General features: G+C 47.4%; 3 protein-coding genes across 3 annotated transcripts; 2 read left to right on the top strand and 1 right to left on the bottom strand.

The window, feature by feature from the left end:
* Window positions 1–244: 244 nt before the first annotated feature.
* Window positions 245–4,186, top strand: DFJ58DRAFT_725284 (uncharacterized protein; the record flags this gene model as incomplete). The annotated part of the gene is made up of 13 exons (XM_041385217.1): window positions 245–1,245; window positions 1,302–1,373; window positions 1,421–1,493; window positions 1,554–1,839; window positions 1,903–1,943; window positions 2,190–2,256; window positions 2,311–2,379; window positions 2,431–2,451; window positions 2,506–2,603; window positions 2,647–2,751; window positions 2,805–2,987; window positions 3,040–3,125; window positions 3,184–4,186. The coding sequence occupies 13 exons, from the start codon at window positions 245–247 to the stop codon at window positions 4,184–4,186; spliced, it is 3,105 nt and encodes a 1,034-aa protein (XP_041246592.1).
* A 451-nt stretch (window positions 4,187–4,637) lies between these two features.
* Window positions 4,638–6,398, top strand: DFJ58DRAFT_775269 (uncharacterized protein). The gene is given in 5 exon segments (XM_041389423.1): window positions 4,638–4,834; window positions 4,893–5,146; window positions 5,199–5,498; window positions 5,518–5,547; window positions 5,567–6,398. The coding sequence occupies 5 exon segments, from the start codon at window positions 4,771–4,773 to the stop codon at window positions 6,170–6,172; spliced, it is 1,254 nt and encodes a 417-aa protein (XP_041246593.1). The 5' UTR covers window positions 4,638–4,770; the 3' UTR covers window positions 6,173–6,398.
* A 4,517-nt stretch (window positions 6,399–10,915) lies between these two features.
* Window positions 10,916–12,941, bottom strand: DFJ58DRAFT_227418 (uncharacterized protein). Its single transcript, XM_041379343.1, has 11 exons — window positions 12,837–12,941; window positions 12,390–12,771; window positions 12,158–12,339; window positions 11,982–12,097; window positions 11,866–11,927; window positions 11,751–11,813; window positions 11,665–11,689; window positions 11,379–11,608; window positions 11,276–11,325; window positions 11,209–11,223; window positions 10,916–11,154 (listed from the first exon to the last, which is right to left on the bottom strand). Exons 2-11 carry the CDS (start codon window positions 12,439–12,441, stop codon window positions 11,026–11,028), a joined length of 924 nt encoding a protein of 307 aa, XP_041246594.1. The 5' UTR covers window positions 12,442–12,771; window positions 12,837–12,941; the 3' UTR covers window positions 10,916–11,025.
* Window positions 12,942–13,911: the final 970 nt, after the last annotated feature.

Below are 13,911 nucleotides of genomic sequence, written 5' to 3' on the forward strand. Positions count from 1 at the left end.
TCGTCCTCGCTTCCCTTGCAGTCACGGTATTCTCACTGCCATGCTAAGGTTACGTTTCGGATGGACCACTCTGATTCACATGCATTCATGAGATAAATTTCACTTCTTTTTCGAAACTCCAGTACAGCAAGTGCGTAATATTAATAGACGCCCTGCGGCTGTAGCGTTGGATAAATGTGGCATGATGGCCTGTTCTTTTCTTTCTTCCCTCGCCTGCTACTGTACCACTGTATAATAACTCGTCATGATCACAGGCCATTTCACCCGCATTCTTAATATATTGAAGAAATGGCTTTCACGACTTGCACGTCGCTCTGCGAGTTTATTCTTCGTTGTCTTGTCTTCACTGCGTCGCTTTGTAGCAGGTCATTTAAAGTTCGGTGATCGGAGATTGATCACTCGTTCTTCAAGCGGGGTGCTCCCACGATCTCAAGAGGATATCGGAGGAGAGGGTTCACCCATTTGCCCGAGTCTTCTGCCGCCCGGTCAAACGGGGCGGGAAGCTACGGAGGAGCCTCCATCGCCTTCAGACGAACCTTACACAGGATCCCATCCACGAAATCCACGACCACTACGAAAGGGTACAGCGATCCCTCCGTTGGACGCTGATCCAACAACGATAGGATACACCAGTGCCACTCAAACAGATGGGCTCCATCAAGGCTCTGTGTCAAGTTTACATCTGTCTCTGCATATGGAAGAGAGTTCCGTGAAAAGCAAGACGTTCCACAAGGACGGGGCATTGCAGGAGTTCAGCAGTCCAGGCCCTTCACGCCTTTCTGGCCTCCATGAGGTATCCACAACACATTCACGACCACGAGGATACATGGATGATGCTCACTCTGTTAATACAACGCGCACGCGATCCATGAGGCATTTGACGCCTGGTATGCCTTATTCCCAATATGCATCCGATAGTCGTGTTTCGGTGGGCTCCTTGACACGATCGATTGCTGGTTCGGAAGTCCGACAAGCCGCATATCGAACACACACAGGACCTGTCTATTCTCGTCCGATTAGCGTCTCTAGTGTCGTGGATGTACATCATGTACACCACGGATCCCCGAATACGGGTTCTATTCCATTGGATTCGTCTGCCCAGGCTGTGCCGTTATCAGATCACGGTTTCGATCATCATGTGCATTACACCGCTCCCCCCGGCAGCAATGAGCTACCGGGCCAAGAGGTCGTCATGGTCTATGACGGCCCACCGACATGCCCTATAGTTACAGATAATGTCAGGAGGTATGATAGGTGCCATTTCCGGTGAACATCAGTCTATTTTCCCACGTTTACTCAAGAGCTGACCTTTCCAAAGGAACCTTAACGTCACCAACAACTACTGTCCGTGCCATGACAATGGGTCCGCATGAGTAAGTCATTTTATGACTTTTAGTTGCCGCACCTCAACTTTTTCAAGAATGAATGTGCCGCAAGGATGGACCGCGTTCGTGCATCCGGAAGGTGTCCGTTATTTTGTGAACCAAGAAACAGTGCGTCAAACCCATGAATGATTGACGACCGATGGCCTGAATTGGAGCTATAATGCGTAGAGAACATTCACAGAAATGAATGTTTGTGAGCCAGACATATGCGACGACATTGAATACTTCATGCAATATTTGCTGGGTGAACTCGAGCAGACCATCGGGGAAGGGGGCCTCTCGCTGATGAAGGAGGTGGACCTTGTGGTCGAGCCCAAGTGCTTCGATGGCGAGTCTGTCGTCTGTTGCTATTATTTCGCCAATCACCGCGACCGATGCCTCTTTTGGTTGGATGACTTCAATCCCGAACATATTATCTCAGAATGTAAAGGCATCCGAAGCTCCTCGCATTTGTGTGAGTAGCTAACAGTTCTAAGATGATCAGGATCTGATGGCTTGTCCTTGTGTTCGTAACCAGGGTTTGCCATTGAGGCACAATATTGGTGTGTTCCAGTAAAGGTTCGCACTGCATCTTCACCTCACTGTCCCAGTTCATAATGAAATTCTAGGTCATATGCCAGTAAATTAACATTCATTGTAGGAGACATTGGGATTATTTTCCTAGCCTGTGTCCGGTTACAGAAAGTATTGTCGATGAGCTCAAGGATATGTTGATACATGCGACATGTGGTCAGTACTCTCCTAGATCTAATAATTTGTTCTGATGCATACGGTCACAATGAGCAGACCACTTAACGTCCCTAGGGTTCTTCTGCGGCATTTGATGTCATTGAAATCAAGGATCATCTTTCTGTTGTTGACAAAATCAAGAGTATGCTACTATGACACCTCACAGACGCCATGCGCTAACCCCATTTTTTCAAAGTTCATCCCACTCCCCCTTTGCCCACCACGCCCCAGAGTATGCGACGAGGTCACGCTGCTATTGTCATTGGTGAGGCTTGAGCCTGAGTTCAATCAATTCTATTCCTGATGTCGATTTAAGGCCGCATCATGTACATACTCAGTCAGTGCTCTCTCATTTATACATATATAATTGTAATTCATGTTCATTTTGAAGCTCATAATCACTTCGTGAATTATCACGGTGAAGACTGCGTGAGGCTGAATTTCGAACAATCGGTCCACGGTTGGACATATAAACCATCACCATTGATGGTCATTCTCGCACCCCTTCTGTTCTTTGACCCCGTGGCTCAAGTCCAAGAACTGCACAAAATTTTTGTCGACTGAGGTTGCTCACACGGCACGGTGGAATGCATTCTGTTCAAACTTCAAAGGGCAGCTTCAGGACTCCAACCTCTTGGTAAGTCCACCTTTTCATCGTTATCGACTTTCATGGGATTAATGTTGAGCCAGGCCACTGTCTTACTCAATGCCAACGTTGGGTTTCTCGCCATCAACACTGTTGATAGAGGCGGTAGAGATGCCATTCAGCTGGCAAGCTACATGTCCTTGGTGACGAGCTTGGGGAGCATAGTCCTCGGCCTATTCTTTGTCTCGCATAGTCGAACCTCTGGACAAAATACAGCCATGGAAGCGGTCAGTATGTTTCACCGTATTACTAGAACATTTCTCATGGCAGTTGGTTCAGGCAGTATTTTTGGGAAAACTTCACAACAGAAAACGCGGATTGGAAAGGCTAGCTATAATTTATAGCCTCCCCAAGGCATTGCTGATGTGGGGGTGAGTCTGCACTCTAATGTAATAGGCGGAGGCCCTGATATCAACATATTAGTATGGCCTTCTTCTTTGCGGCATTCTCGACCGATTGGTGGACTTCTGGAGATATAACTTCCAGGACCATCGTTGGTACTGTGACACTGGTCATATTGGTGATGATTTCGAACAGCATCATTCTCACCAGGGAAGGAGCAAAATGGTCGTGGCGGCCAACCTGGCGGCCGTGTGGAGACGTCGTCCAGGGATTGTCGTCTCGTCTGGCTGACGCTTGGAAGCAACTCATGCAGCTCGGCCAAACAGACCCTACGGACAACCCTCGAACCCATACTGACGCGGTTGACCTTGGTACTTTCGTTGACTTCTCTGCTGAGGCGGATGCTCAAATGCGCGGCACCTCTCGTATTACAACTTTACCTAGTTCAGAAATACCGGGCTCAGACAACCATGGAAATCACCCCAACTCCCTTAGCCCCCCGGTTCGGCCACCCCACCCCACCGCTTCCGTAGATGCACCTCAGCAACCACATGCTGGCAACTTTGTGCTGCCATCATCGGATTCACGCACCAACCTAGGTGTTCTGTCAGGCGCAAGCTCTTTGCAACAGATTCGAGAAAATACCCAGATGGTTTGCCAGGACCAGTCTACCACGGAGGCTCGCTGCGAACCTGGTTGTGCCCCCTTGTGCGTGCACTTTGACACATTGCCAAGCTCTGCATCAGAAGGGATGGTTGGGACAGCGGCTAATGCACTACGGCATTCTGATGCTCTCCCAACCACGGCCACCATCCTGTCCAAGCATGTATTACAAAGTGCAGCGGTAGCCACCGACACGGGCGCACCCACATTGCCTAGTTCGTTTGGTACAGAAGAAAGGGAGGGTGTGACATACACCAAGAATGTGGTCGAAGAGCCATGGGAACTCGAACACGCTTCGCCGAGCACAATGCCACCTCCAAGAATCTATGCTAGAAGCGCCACTGGTGACCATTTCCATCATGCACCAGGGGCTCCGCAGGCGACGCTACTTGAAACCGGCCACGAAATAGTAGAGGAGTAGGAATACATACTGGCTCTGACCTGCAGGGTCGCCATGATCATGAAGGATATGAGGGCCGTCAAGCTCGTAGCCGTTGTCCAAGCTTCAAGGACCGTGGAAAGTCCATATATATACATACACCAAAATTGCATCAGATTCCAGGTACCAAAGATTGTGATCACACGTACATATATAATATGTCGCTGAGATGAAGAAAAATTAAGTGAATGTTGAAGTTCTCAAACTTGAAACCGGTAGCATGTGTGAGTGACTGAGTCGAGTATCAGTCAAGCCGAGTTGGTACCCTTGGCAGTGATCAATTTAATTATTTAATTGGGCCGTTCAATTCTCAGTTCGCAGGGTCAGTCCGGGCGTCAAACCATTTTTAGGCGCGTCACAGCCGCGTCATGACCGCGGCAGGACTACGTCAAAATAGTTACGCCCAATGAAGTTTGAAGTGGGCAACTGAGCCCAGGAATTGAGCAGCCCTATTAATTGAGTTGACAATCAAGTTGATCGTTTCTCACCTGCTGCGGCCGCCACCATCAATTTCAGACCCATACGAGTACTACTAAATACTAAGTGCCTTGCCCACAGTTAGCCTAATGGCAATTTCAATCCCCAACCGCTCCATTATAGTATCTAAAGAGATTCTTGAAGGCATCGAAGGTCCGTGAGTCCTGTGGGGTTCTGCGAGACGGAACAAAATATTAAATGTTTAGGACAGGTGCACACACTATCATATCTCAGCTGAACTCCTCGCGGTCAATCACCAAGCTCAAGTTAAATAACAACCGACTAGGAGATGACGGTGTATCTGCACTCTTTACATTCCTTAAGTCTCCAGCGGCCTCGCGGCACCGCAGGTCGATATCGGAGATCCATCTCAACGATAATGGCATAGGCTGCCGAGGTTTGCGCGACATTGCAGACTATGTGAATGGAAATGAAGTAGCACTGAAGACATTGTGGCTCGCAAACGTGAGTAATCATCCATATTTCGGTTTCGCAAGGTCGATGAACGCTATCATAGAACACGATAGAACCCGATACCGATGTTCTGGCCTGGTTTGCCGCCACAGTAAATCACTCTCGCCTGGAGTTCCTTTCGCTCACGGGAAACCATAAGCTTGGCGATGCTGTCGTTGAGACCTTCTTTCGCCATCTAAGGGCACCCTACCTTCGGGAGTTGCATGTTAATGCCATGGGACTAACTACGCGTTGTGCACCTGGACTCGCAGAGTGGATTTCATCAGGACACACTGGCGGAGCGTGTTCCCTGCACACTCTCAAATGTAGTGGTAATAACCTAGGGATCAAGGGCGTATGGGAAGTTATTACACGCCATTGAGACGGGTAACTGGTCACTCATGAGCGTGGAAGTGTATGCGAATCAACTAGGCAAGCACAGAGCTCCCAAATGACAACTCCCCCATTCAGCAATCAGGGCATTTGGCATCTTCTGAAACGGAGGTGTCATGGAAGGATGCAGAACGTGCTCTTCACCGGGTGCTTCACCGGCGAAACGCTTATTGGAAAAGACAAGTAGAGATGGAGGCATTGAATCTTCTAAAGTACTCCCGGACTGTCATTCTTCAGTCGAAGGCTTCTCTTTCATCTGCGGATCAACACCCTATGAATGATTTTGCCAGCGAATCGTTTCCATTTCACAATCTTCCTGTGGAGCTGCGCCTCCACATCCTTGCGGTCCTCGCTCCTTCATTATCTTGTGCACAACGCACCCGCATCTATGATTACGCTGCCGACCCTTCGACTCTTCCCCCGCTTCTACCACGTCTACAGCGAGATATTGGCCACGGGTGTATCGCAGATCCCTCACGAGCCCTTGGAGCAAGTGTAGGATTTATATTGCACAGCTCAGGCGGTTGTGCTGAAGGGAAGTGTATGGGTACTGGTAACAGTCTTGTGTGCCGTCGGGACGCAGAGCGCGCCAAATTTCTAGAAGCTGTTGGATGTCGTGCATATGAGCCTGAATGCGTCACTTGAATGCGGTAGGATCACTTCGGAGGATATTTGTCGATGGTATTTCAACGACATTTTATTTATGCAGTTCCAGTGTACATACCAGTAACTTGTGACTCTACTGTATATCAGGACATAGTGTAACAACCTTTATTTCCACTTCACGGTACATACTATTACCTACTACCAGTTCGTGCGTCCCTACATCCCGTGCATCCTCAAACTTTGTCTGACACAGATCTTAAGTAAAGCTACTGGTACAAAACTGAATCATAATGCTCCTGAATGCCCTATCGTACGATTGAATGAATGCCATCTGATAAGATAAGATAAGATAGACCACACCAATTCATCACGTGATTTGATGACAGAATACATGATTTTGGGTTGTTACTCTGTTTCAAATGAGAATCAGCTAAGTATGTTCCAGGATCTTGATATGTATTATGATATCAAAATGGTCTACTCAGAATCTTTATTGTCGGCCAACTGAAAGAGGAGTAGGCAATTTTGTAGCAAATTCACCCTTGTGACCCATTCGTGACTGATACTAGTGCGTCTGTCACGTTGGTGGTGCTTGCTCGACAACATAATACCTACTTGTCTCTCAGTTTCCTACATTAGATCATAAAAATTATGGTGGATCTTTGGATTTGCCGCCATGGTGCATACATTTTTCATAGTCCACCGTATTTATTATTCTGTATACAGAGCACACCTAACAATAATATAAATTATGTCACTTGTATGTCACACCAGGTTTCTGAGTCGACATCGGTGACATTGCCGAAACGTTCGTGCTCGTTGTGAGCAACGGTGAGCTCGACTATTGCAGCACCACTTCGTGCTACCCGTTGTCCAGCGTGTACAGTGCTAGTCTCGAATCCGATGGCCGATTCGCATCGACGCCATGTGTGCGATCCACTTAAGGCCAAGGTTTTGGTACTTTTGATAACCCCAACTGTACACAGCTCTCTCAAGAGTGCGGAATGTGACCACCTTGTACTGCAACTCCTGCAAACGCCTACGACGCGTCCGGCAGCTGAAGCTTAAGTGCGGGAGTATGGGATGTCATGACGCCAAATTGAACCGTCACGAAAGATCCACCATACCGGAATGGCCGCATCCTCGCAAGCGCATCGTACGACGACACAGCGCGATTGTGGAACCTCGGCAACAACCAGTGCATCAGTTCGCCTCTCCATCATGTATCTGACATGCCATCTGTGTCGTTTTCGGCAGATGGAAAGCCACTAGCCACCGCCCTTGAGGACAAAAATGCGTACACTTGGGATATATCTGCGATACTATAGAGGTTGGCCTCGATGAATTGTTGTTGGATCAGCGCGACAAGTCGCTACTCGCTGTACGTAACACTTTCACCACAGATCTTATTAATCATTACCAACATATATGTAGGTTGATGCTACACGACGTCCAGTCCGTCAGCGAATCAAGGTTTCCAATCAGGTGCCCCAATACCATATTACCTCTTTTCATGCCTCCTCTGCCAACACGGAGCGTTTGCTAGAGCTTGACCGCGTTATGGACACGTTTGCTCGTCATCATCATTTTTCTCGTGCTGCCCCATCTACTTTGATCCTTACCTGTCCATCAAGCTTATCTTACGGGTTCCGTATGAATATCATCTGTCGCATTCTTGCTAACATCGTTGTTCAGCTTTAAGTGTGTGGTTGAACCGGTCGGTCCGTCACGCGTCAGGACCCACTTCCGCTGTGAGCTTCACCTTGTGATAACCACTTAGCTAAGACCAGTTAGATGAACCTCTGACGAAACCATCCATGAGCGAATGTCAGGGTGTTCCGAGAGAAAAATAACTTGTCGGCAGGCTTCGAACCTGCGCAGTTCAAGAGAAACAGATTTTGATTCTGTTGTGGTAACCACCTAGCTAAGACCAGTTAGATGAACCTCTGACGAAACCATCTATGAGTGAATATCAAGGTGTTCAGAGAGAAAAACAAATTGTCGGCAGGTTTCGAACCTGCACAGTCCAAGAGAAACAGATTTGGATTCTGTTGTGTGATCACTTTGGCCAGTACACTTCAGAGGTTGAGATGAACCTCCGAAGAACTGTCCATGAGTGAGTGTCCAGGGTGCGATAAGACATTTGTCGCCATTGAATCCGCACCACCGATATTTCTAACATGTTCTGGTGCCGGTCGGCTATAACCACTTAAGATAAACCTTGAAGGATCCATCCATGAGTGAAGGTTCAGCAAGAACAAGCGTGAAAACTGAACTTTTCCCGCATACAAAGTTGGGTGGTGAGACGATTAGATGTTGAATGGATATTGAAAATGTTTGACGCGCTCATCAGCGGCGGTCAAAATTCCCGCCTCGACTGCTATACACATAATGCAGACTTCGGCAATGAATATTCAAGCTCTGAATGACGCAGCACAATTCTGGACATTAAAATCGCTCCTCACGTCTCCTCAAGTAAGTCGATATTGAGTGTTCAGATTAATCAAAAAGGCGCCTCTATTGCTCATGAAGCAAGGAAAACAATAGACTTCAGGAACAACCACATTAACCAAGTCAGCAACGAACTAATATTGTGCCATCAGCCATAGCACCAATGCGAAAGCGGAAACACGACTCACTGTCCAGATGTGCTCATGGACGGGCTGCCAGCCCATCGGTAAGCAGTCTTCACTGGCAGATTTTCTGACCGCCGGGCTATTGATATTGCGAGGTGCAAGGGTGAGCAACAGGGTCGGATACTGGATGCAAAGCAAGCTACTCATACTCACTTTCACTGGAGCACAGTTGTGACTGCAGCAATTATTGTTCGTATCGCAGACCTTTAAGGTAGGTTTGCACTGTGCGGCAGCGACAGACATGCATGCTGCCAAAGTAGTAACGACGACGAGGAACTTGAAGGAGAAATGCATGATGTATACAAAGTGATAAAAGCTTCGCAAAGGCGACTCTGAACTACTGAGGTAGACAGAGCTTGCTTTTATATCCTGAAAACATTACTGTGGGCAAAAACTTGAAGTTCAATTGATTTGGCAGATTGGTTGCACCTGGATGGCAGAACTTCACAACGGATGGTTTAAGATGAATTTATTGGAGCCATAGAATCAGAACCTGCGTGGATGATATATAGATCTGGACCGCTGGGATCGACTCATCGTCGGCCACGTTACACAAAAAGAATGAAAGCCCGAACGTCCAGTCTATATCATTAATAATAACATATATATATAAAGCTAGACGAGAATGACTCATTTAGCTTCGCGAAGAAAAGCACAAAACGACGCGGATCAGTGAAAACCTGCTTGGATCGTCGTTGCTTGAAGTCCTCCCCTTCTGGTTGTGCTTCTCCACTGTCTTTCATCTTGAACGAAGTTAAGCCTTCGACTCCGAGCAGTGCAGCCCAAGTGTCAACGGTCCCTGGGCAACCGCTACAGTGACAAAGGCCAGAATCCACCTCTGTGCCACATTGACACCCCGATCTGCTCCACTCACATCCACTGATACCCGGAATAGTGTACCAGATGAGATTTGACTGCGAGGCTGGGCATGAACGTCTACGCCAATATGGTGAGCGGGGACGGGTTGAAGTCACATAGGATTAGCAGTCATTTGCCAGCGCAAAATGAAATAAAAAGACTAGTTTGACATGCTAGGAATAAGCGAGTCGGTGCTAAAGACTAAAGTCTGTCACAGACTTCGGAGCTTGAATATACCGAACTGGTGGTACGTAACAGTATAGGCGGCGCCGCGGCCCGCTCTCAATTGATTCATTATTACAATTCATTGATTCAACGCATGTTCTGATGTTGAACAAATTACAGCTATCTTCATATATATCGGACCGTAGGGTCTAGAAACGTCTTCAGATTCAAACATACTTCCAAATTTCCTTGTACCGAAAACTGACATATGACATTTCGCACTGGCACAATCGAGCGATGTTTTCCGCCTGTTAAGGATCACTCATTCCAAACTCTTGTCAGAACGAGGGTTTCTCTTCTACTAGTCCACGACATCCTTTGACATGGCCCGAACCAATGGAATACACCGGTTGACGGTCCGGAGACACATCACCTCGAATAGGGTTTGTGCACCACCGTGAATGTGTTGCAAACCCAGCCCTAAGGACCATGATATAGTGAAAATTTTCTATGTCGAAGTCCATCGTGGCTGTCATTCCAGTGTCTGTCATGGAGTAGCAATGGATGGACTCGGCCCGGGTAGCAGGTCACCTCTACTTCGCACGACTCCGAGATATGTGCGATGCGGCCGGTTTGGTGTCGCTCCAATAACAAATAAAAGCGGCCAAGTGGATTTTCCAAATTCTGGTCTATTGATACGAAGATAGCTGCAAACATATATAGAACGAATTTCAACAACAGGAGGGGAATCTCCAATGTACGGATATCATTCCGATTCATTCGCAAGTACTTGGATCTGAAAACATCTTTGATCCGGAACTTAGACACCCTGACATCAACATATAGTACCTGGTTGTGCGAGAATAGCTAGCCATTCATATGCGACCACAAGGCAGAGGAGTCAGCAGGGCGTTGCATGGAGAAATGGTTGCGGGACATATATCTTGCCAATGCACGGAACTTTGAGGTGTGCTATGGGATCCAGAAATAACAAACGGCTTTTGATCAACCCGACGTTGGACGTTGAGTTCCTAACCGGATGTCAAGTCGGCTGCGACGGTACCTTGTGCCACATCTCCACACCCCACTAACCGCATCATGGTCATTTGGGCGTTCGTTCAACTATTCGGGTGTTAGGAAACTTGTGTGCACGATCAATTAGTGGAAAGACTACATGCAAAAAGGTCACATGGGTATTAAGTAGCTGCTAAATGTCTTTGTTCATAATGAGATTCAAACAAATCTGCTTTTAACTTCCTGCGAAAATTCCTCCATGGTGTGGAACTTCACTCCTAAATCGATTAATCGTGGATCAGGGATAGCGGTATGCGGGTATAGTCCAAACTCGGACTGAAATTCATACTGAGAAAATATCATTAGCATCGAGCTTAGGATGCCGCTCAAGTTAATACTCGCCATGTCGTCCATTTCCTACAAGACATTTGAGCACATGAACTGCATCAGAGAGAAAGGATATACGAACCTGCATTCCAGTGGTCGGGGAGGACACAAATGATACTGGCTTCCCTAGTGCTGATGGTAGCAGGAAAATTAGATCAACAAATTCCTGCAGTTTGACTACGTACCCTGCTGGAGGATTGATGCAAATTGAGTGTAGTTCAACTTTGCACTGACAGCATAAAACGTGCGTGAGAGAACGTCTGATTCAAGATCTTCATAGTGCTTGAGGAGCGCTAATGCACACTGGCCAAGGTCCCGCTCAACCCAAGTAAAATACTGAGGAGATTGAGAGTCATATTTGGGCACGCTTAGCTCTAGGCAATCGGAGTCCGGCACAGAGTCGAGAATATTGTAACTGTCATGAAGTTGTGTCAGTCATGCAGATGCTTCATCTAGGTAAAAACATCTTACTTCCAGACATTCTCCGAAAACCAGCCTTTAATCATCGGAGTCAGCTGCTCGAAAAAAGTTCAAAGGACATTGATAAAACCACTTACCGGTGTGTAGAATGGAATGGGGCACACCGGAGTCTCGTAGATAGTCATCTACGTTAGCTTTGTCTAATATGTATGAAATTAGTTCATGTCGCACGCTAGACAAAGAAAGACCTACTGTCGAAGTGGTAAACATTTGGATACTTCCCGTTGGACACCCTTGTACAATGCGGAAGAGAACTGCGGAAGGTACGCATTGAGGCCGAAGTCACAAGAGGGAACAACTGAATTCACCTCCAAATGAAGTACTTAACGTCCATCGCTTTAGCAGCGTCGACGAGATTCTTCCCGAGTAGCATTTCGCTGTTGTGACCTTGAGCAAAGTTTTTGGGATCATAATAGTCGGTGATCTGTTAGAACAAGTAGTGGTTAACCAGGCCTTTGGAGGGAAAGGAGCAAACATGTCATACCCCAAAGACGGCCTCAACACCGGACAGAGCTTGCTTCAACGAGTTGATGTCCCATAAATCGGCTTCCGCAACCTCGGCCCCAAGAGTTTTCAGCTTCAACGCTTTCTCAGAACTGGAGTTTCGGGTGATTGCACGCGGTACGAATGTACCATCTGCTAGTAGGGCTTGTACGACAGATGAGCCTGATGATTCTGATCAGCCAGAAACTTGAGCATGAATGTCATCAGCATGCCTTGAGTTCCGGTGGCTCCAAACACGGCAACTATGCGAGGTGACATTGACATTGTTCGGAGATGAGTGAGTGAAGTAGAGAATGGGAGATGCTTTATTCTATTCCGCACCTTGACGCATTAAGTACCGATTCTCTGATTGTTTATCTCCTGTTGTGACACTCCGTCAGGCGAAGTATCTACTGAATTCTTGTCCGGTAATCGGGGTGCAAACAAGGTCCCCGAGCTGTAATGCATCCAATGGCGAGTTACATATTGGTGTCAGGTGTAAGCGGCGACCGGTGGCGCTGCGAATGGGATTGCCGTCTAAAAGCCTGAAGCGGGCAGACTTGTTTACGTGGATCCGAGAGAAAAGGGCATCAAGATCTACGGAATCATCTGGATCTTGCAACACAACCGACTCAGTATATATGATCCGTTGGGGCAAGGATAATTCGATCTCCCCGTACCAATGACGTCTGTTGCGGCGAACTTCAGAGACCATATCCATCTGTGATGTCAAAACACAAATAGCTAGCATGTCATTTGCCACAACGCACGCCGGAAAATTTCAAAGTTTGTCCATACCAAATATCGCTCCACCACGCCCAAATTCGTGCGGGTCCTCTGGTTAGTAACCCAAATTAAATGCTGACGTTAGTGACAGGTTTACTCTGTCGGTAAAGGCTCGACGGCAGCTACTTCTGGTTTGCACGAATAGCACATGATAATCCTCCTTTGAATGGGAAAGGCTTGTGGATCGTTTCGCGTGCATGGGAAACAAGGTCGTTTGCCAGTCGCGCTGAGTCGGCAGCATGCACGGCATCAAAGGTGATGTCATTCGCGATAGCATCGATGGCGTATCAGAGTCCAGACATATGAAAAGAGGTGTGAGGATTTCTGAAGCGCACAGTACTGAATCCTAAAATCGCAACTGATGTCCATATCAGATTTGAGGATGAGAGCAGCTAGTAGTATCATGATCGCCTATGATTTATGTTCAGGCTTGACGTGGCACTGCAGACATAGACGAGTTTGAGAAACGCAAGTCAAGTTTTGAGGACGTAGTGAGGCACGTCACGAAGAACGGAATCACCTCTCCTGTTTGCAACTACCTACTACTACGGTGGAGTACAACTTGGGCGGTGGGCACAGTCTAAGGTGCCACAGCGGCTGACTAAATTTGTACAGATCAGACCAAAAAGGAAAGTCACCTGCGTACCACCAGCATAATCTTCGACTTTGACAGCCTTTAGTTTCTTTTCACGTAACTTGAAGCACATGAGTGAAGAATCAGTGAAGGTACTTGGACCGTTGTCATTAATTCGACGCACAGCTGTACTGCGGAATGTGCGCGGTGATTTCATCATGACTGAGACATCTTCAATGATGATCAAATATAGGCCGCCTTCAGTCTGCGCGACTCGGATCAGAACATGGATGAACAGAATATCTCTGATGTACCTCCTGAACACGTCCATCCAAAGCCTCACAGGTGACTGGCATTCATTTATCTCTCAGGTCGCTTGAAGTCTCCGTGCTGCG

The sequence above is a fragment of the Suillus subalutaceus genome, assembly GCF_016647625.1.
Source record: "Suillus subalutaceus strain FC151 chromosome Unknown DFJ58scaffold_25, whole genome shotgun sequence".
Classification (NCBI taxonomy): domain Eukaryota; kingdom Fungi; phylum Basidiomycota; class Agaricomycetes; order Boletales; family Suillaceae; genus Suillus; species Suillus subalutaceus.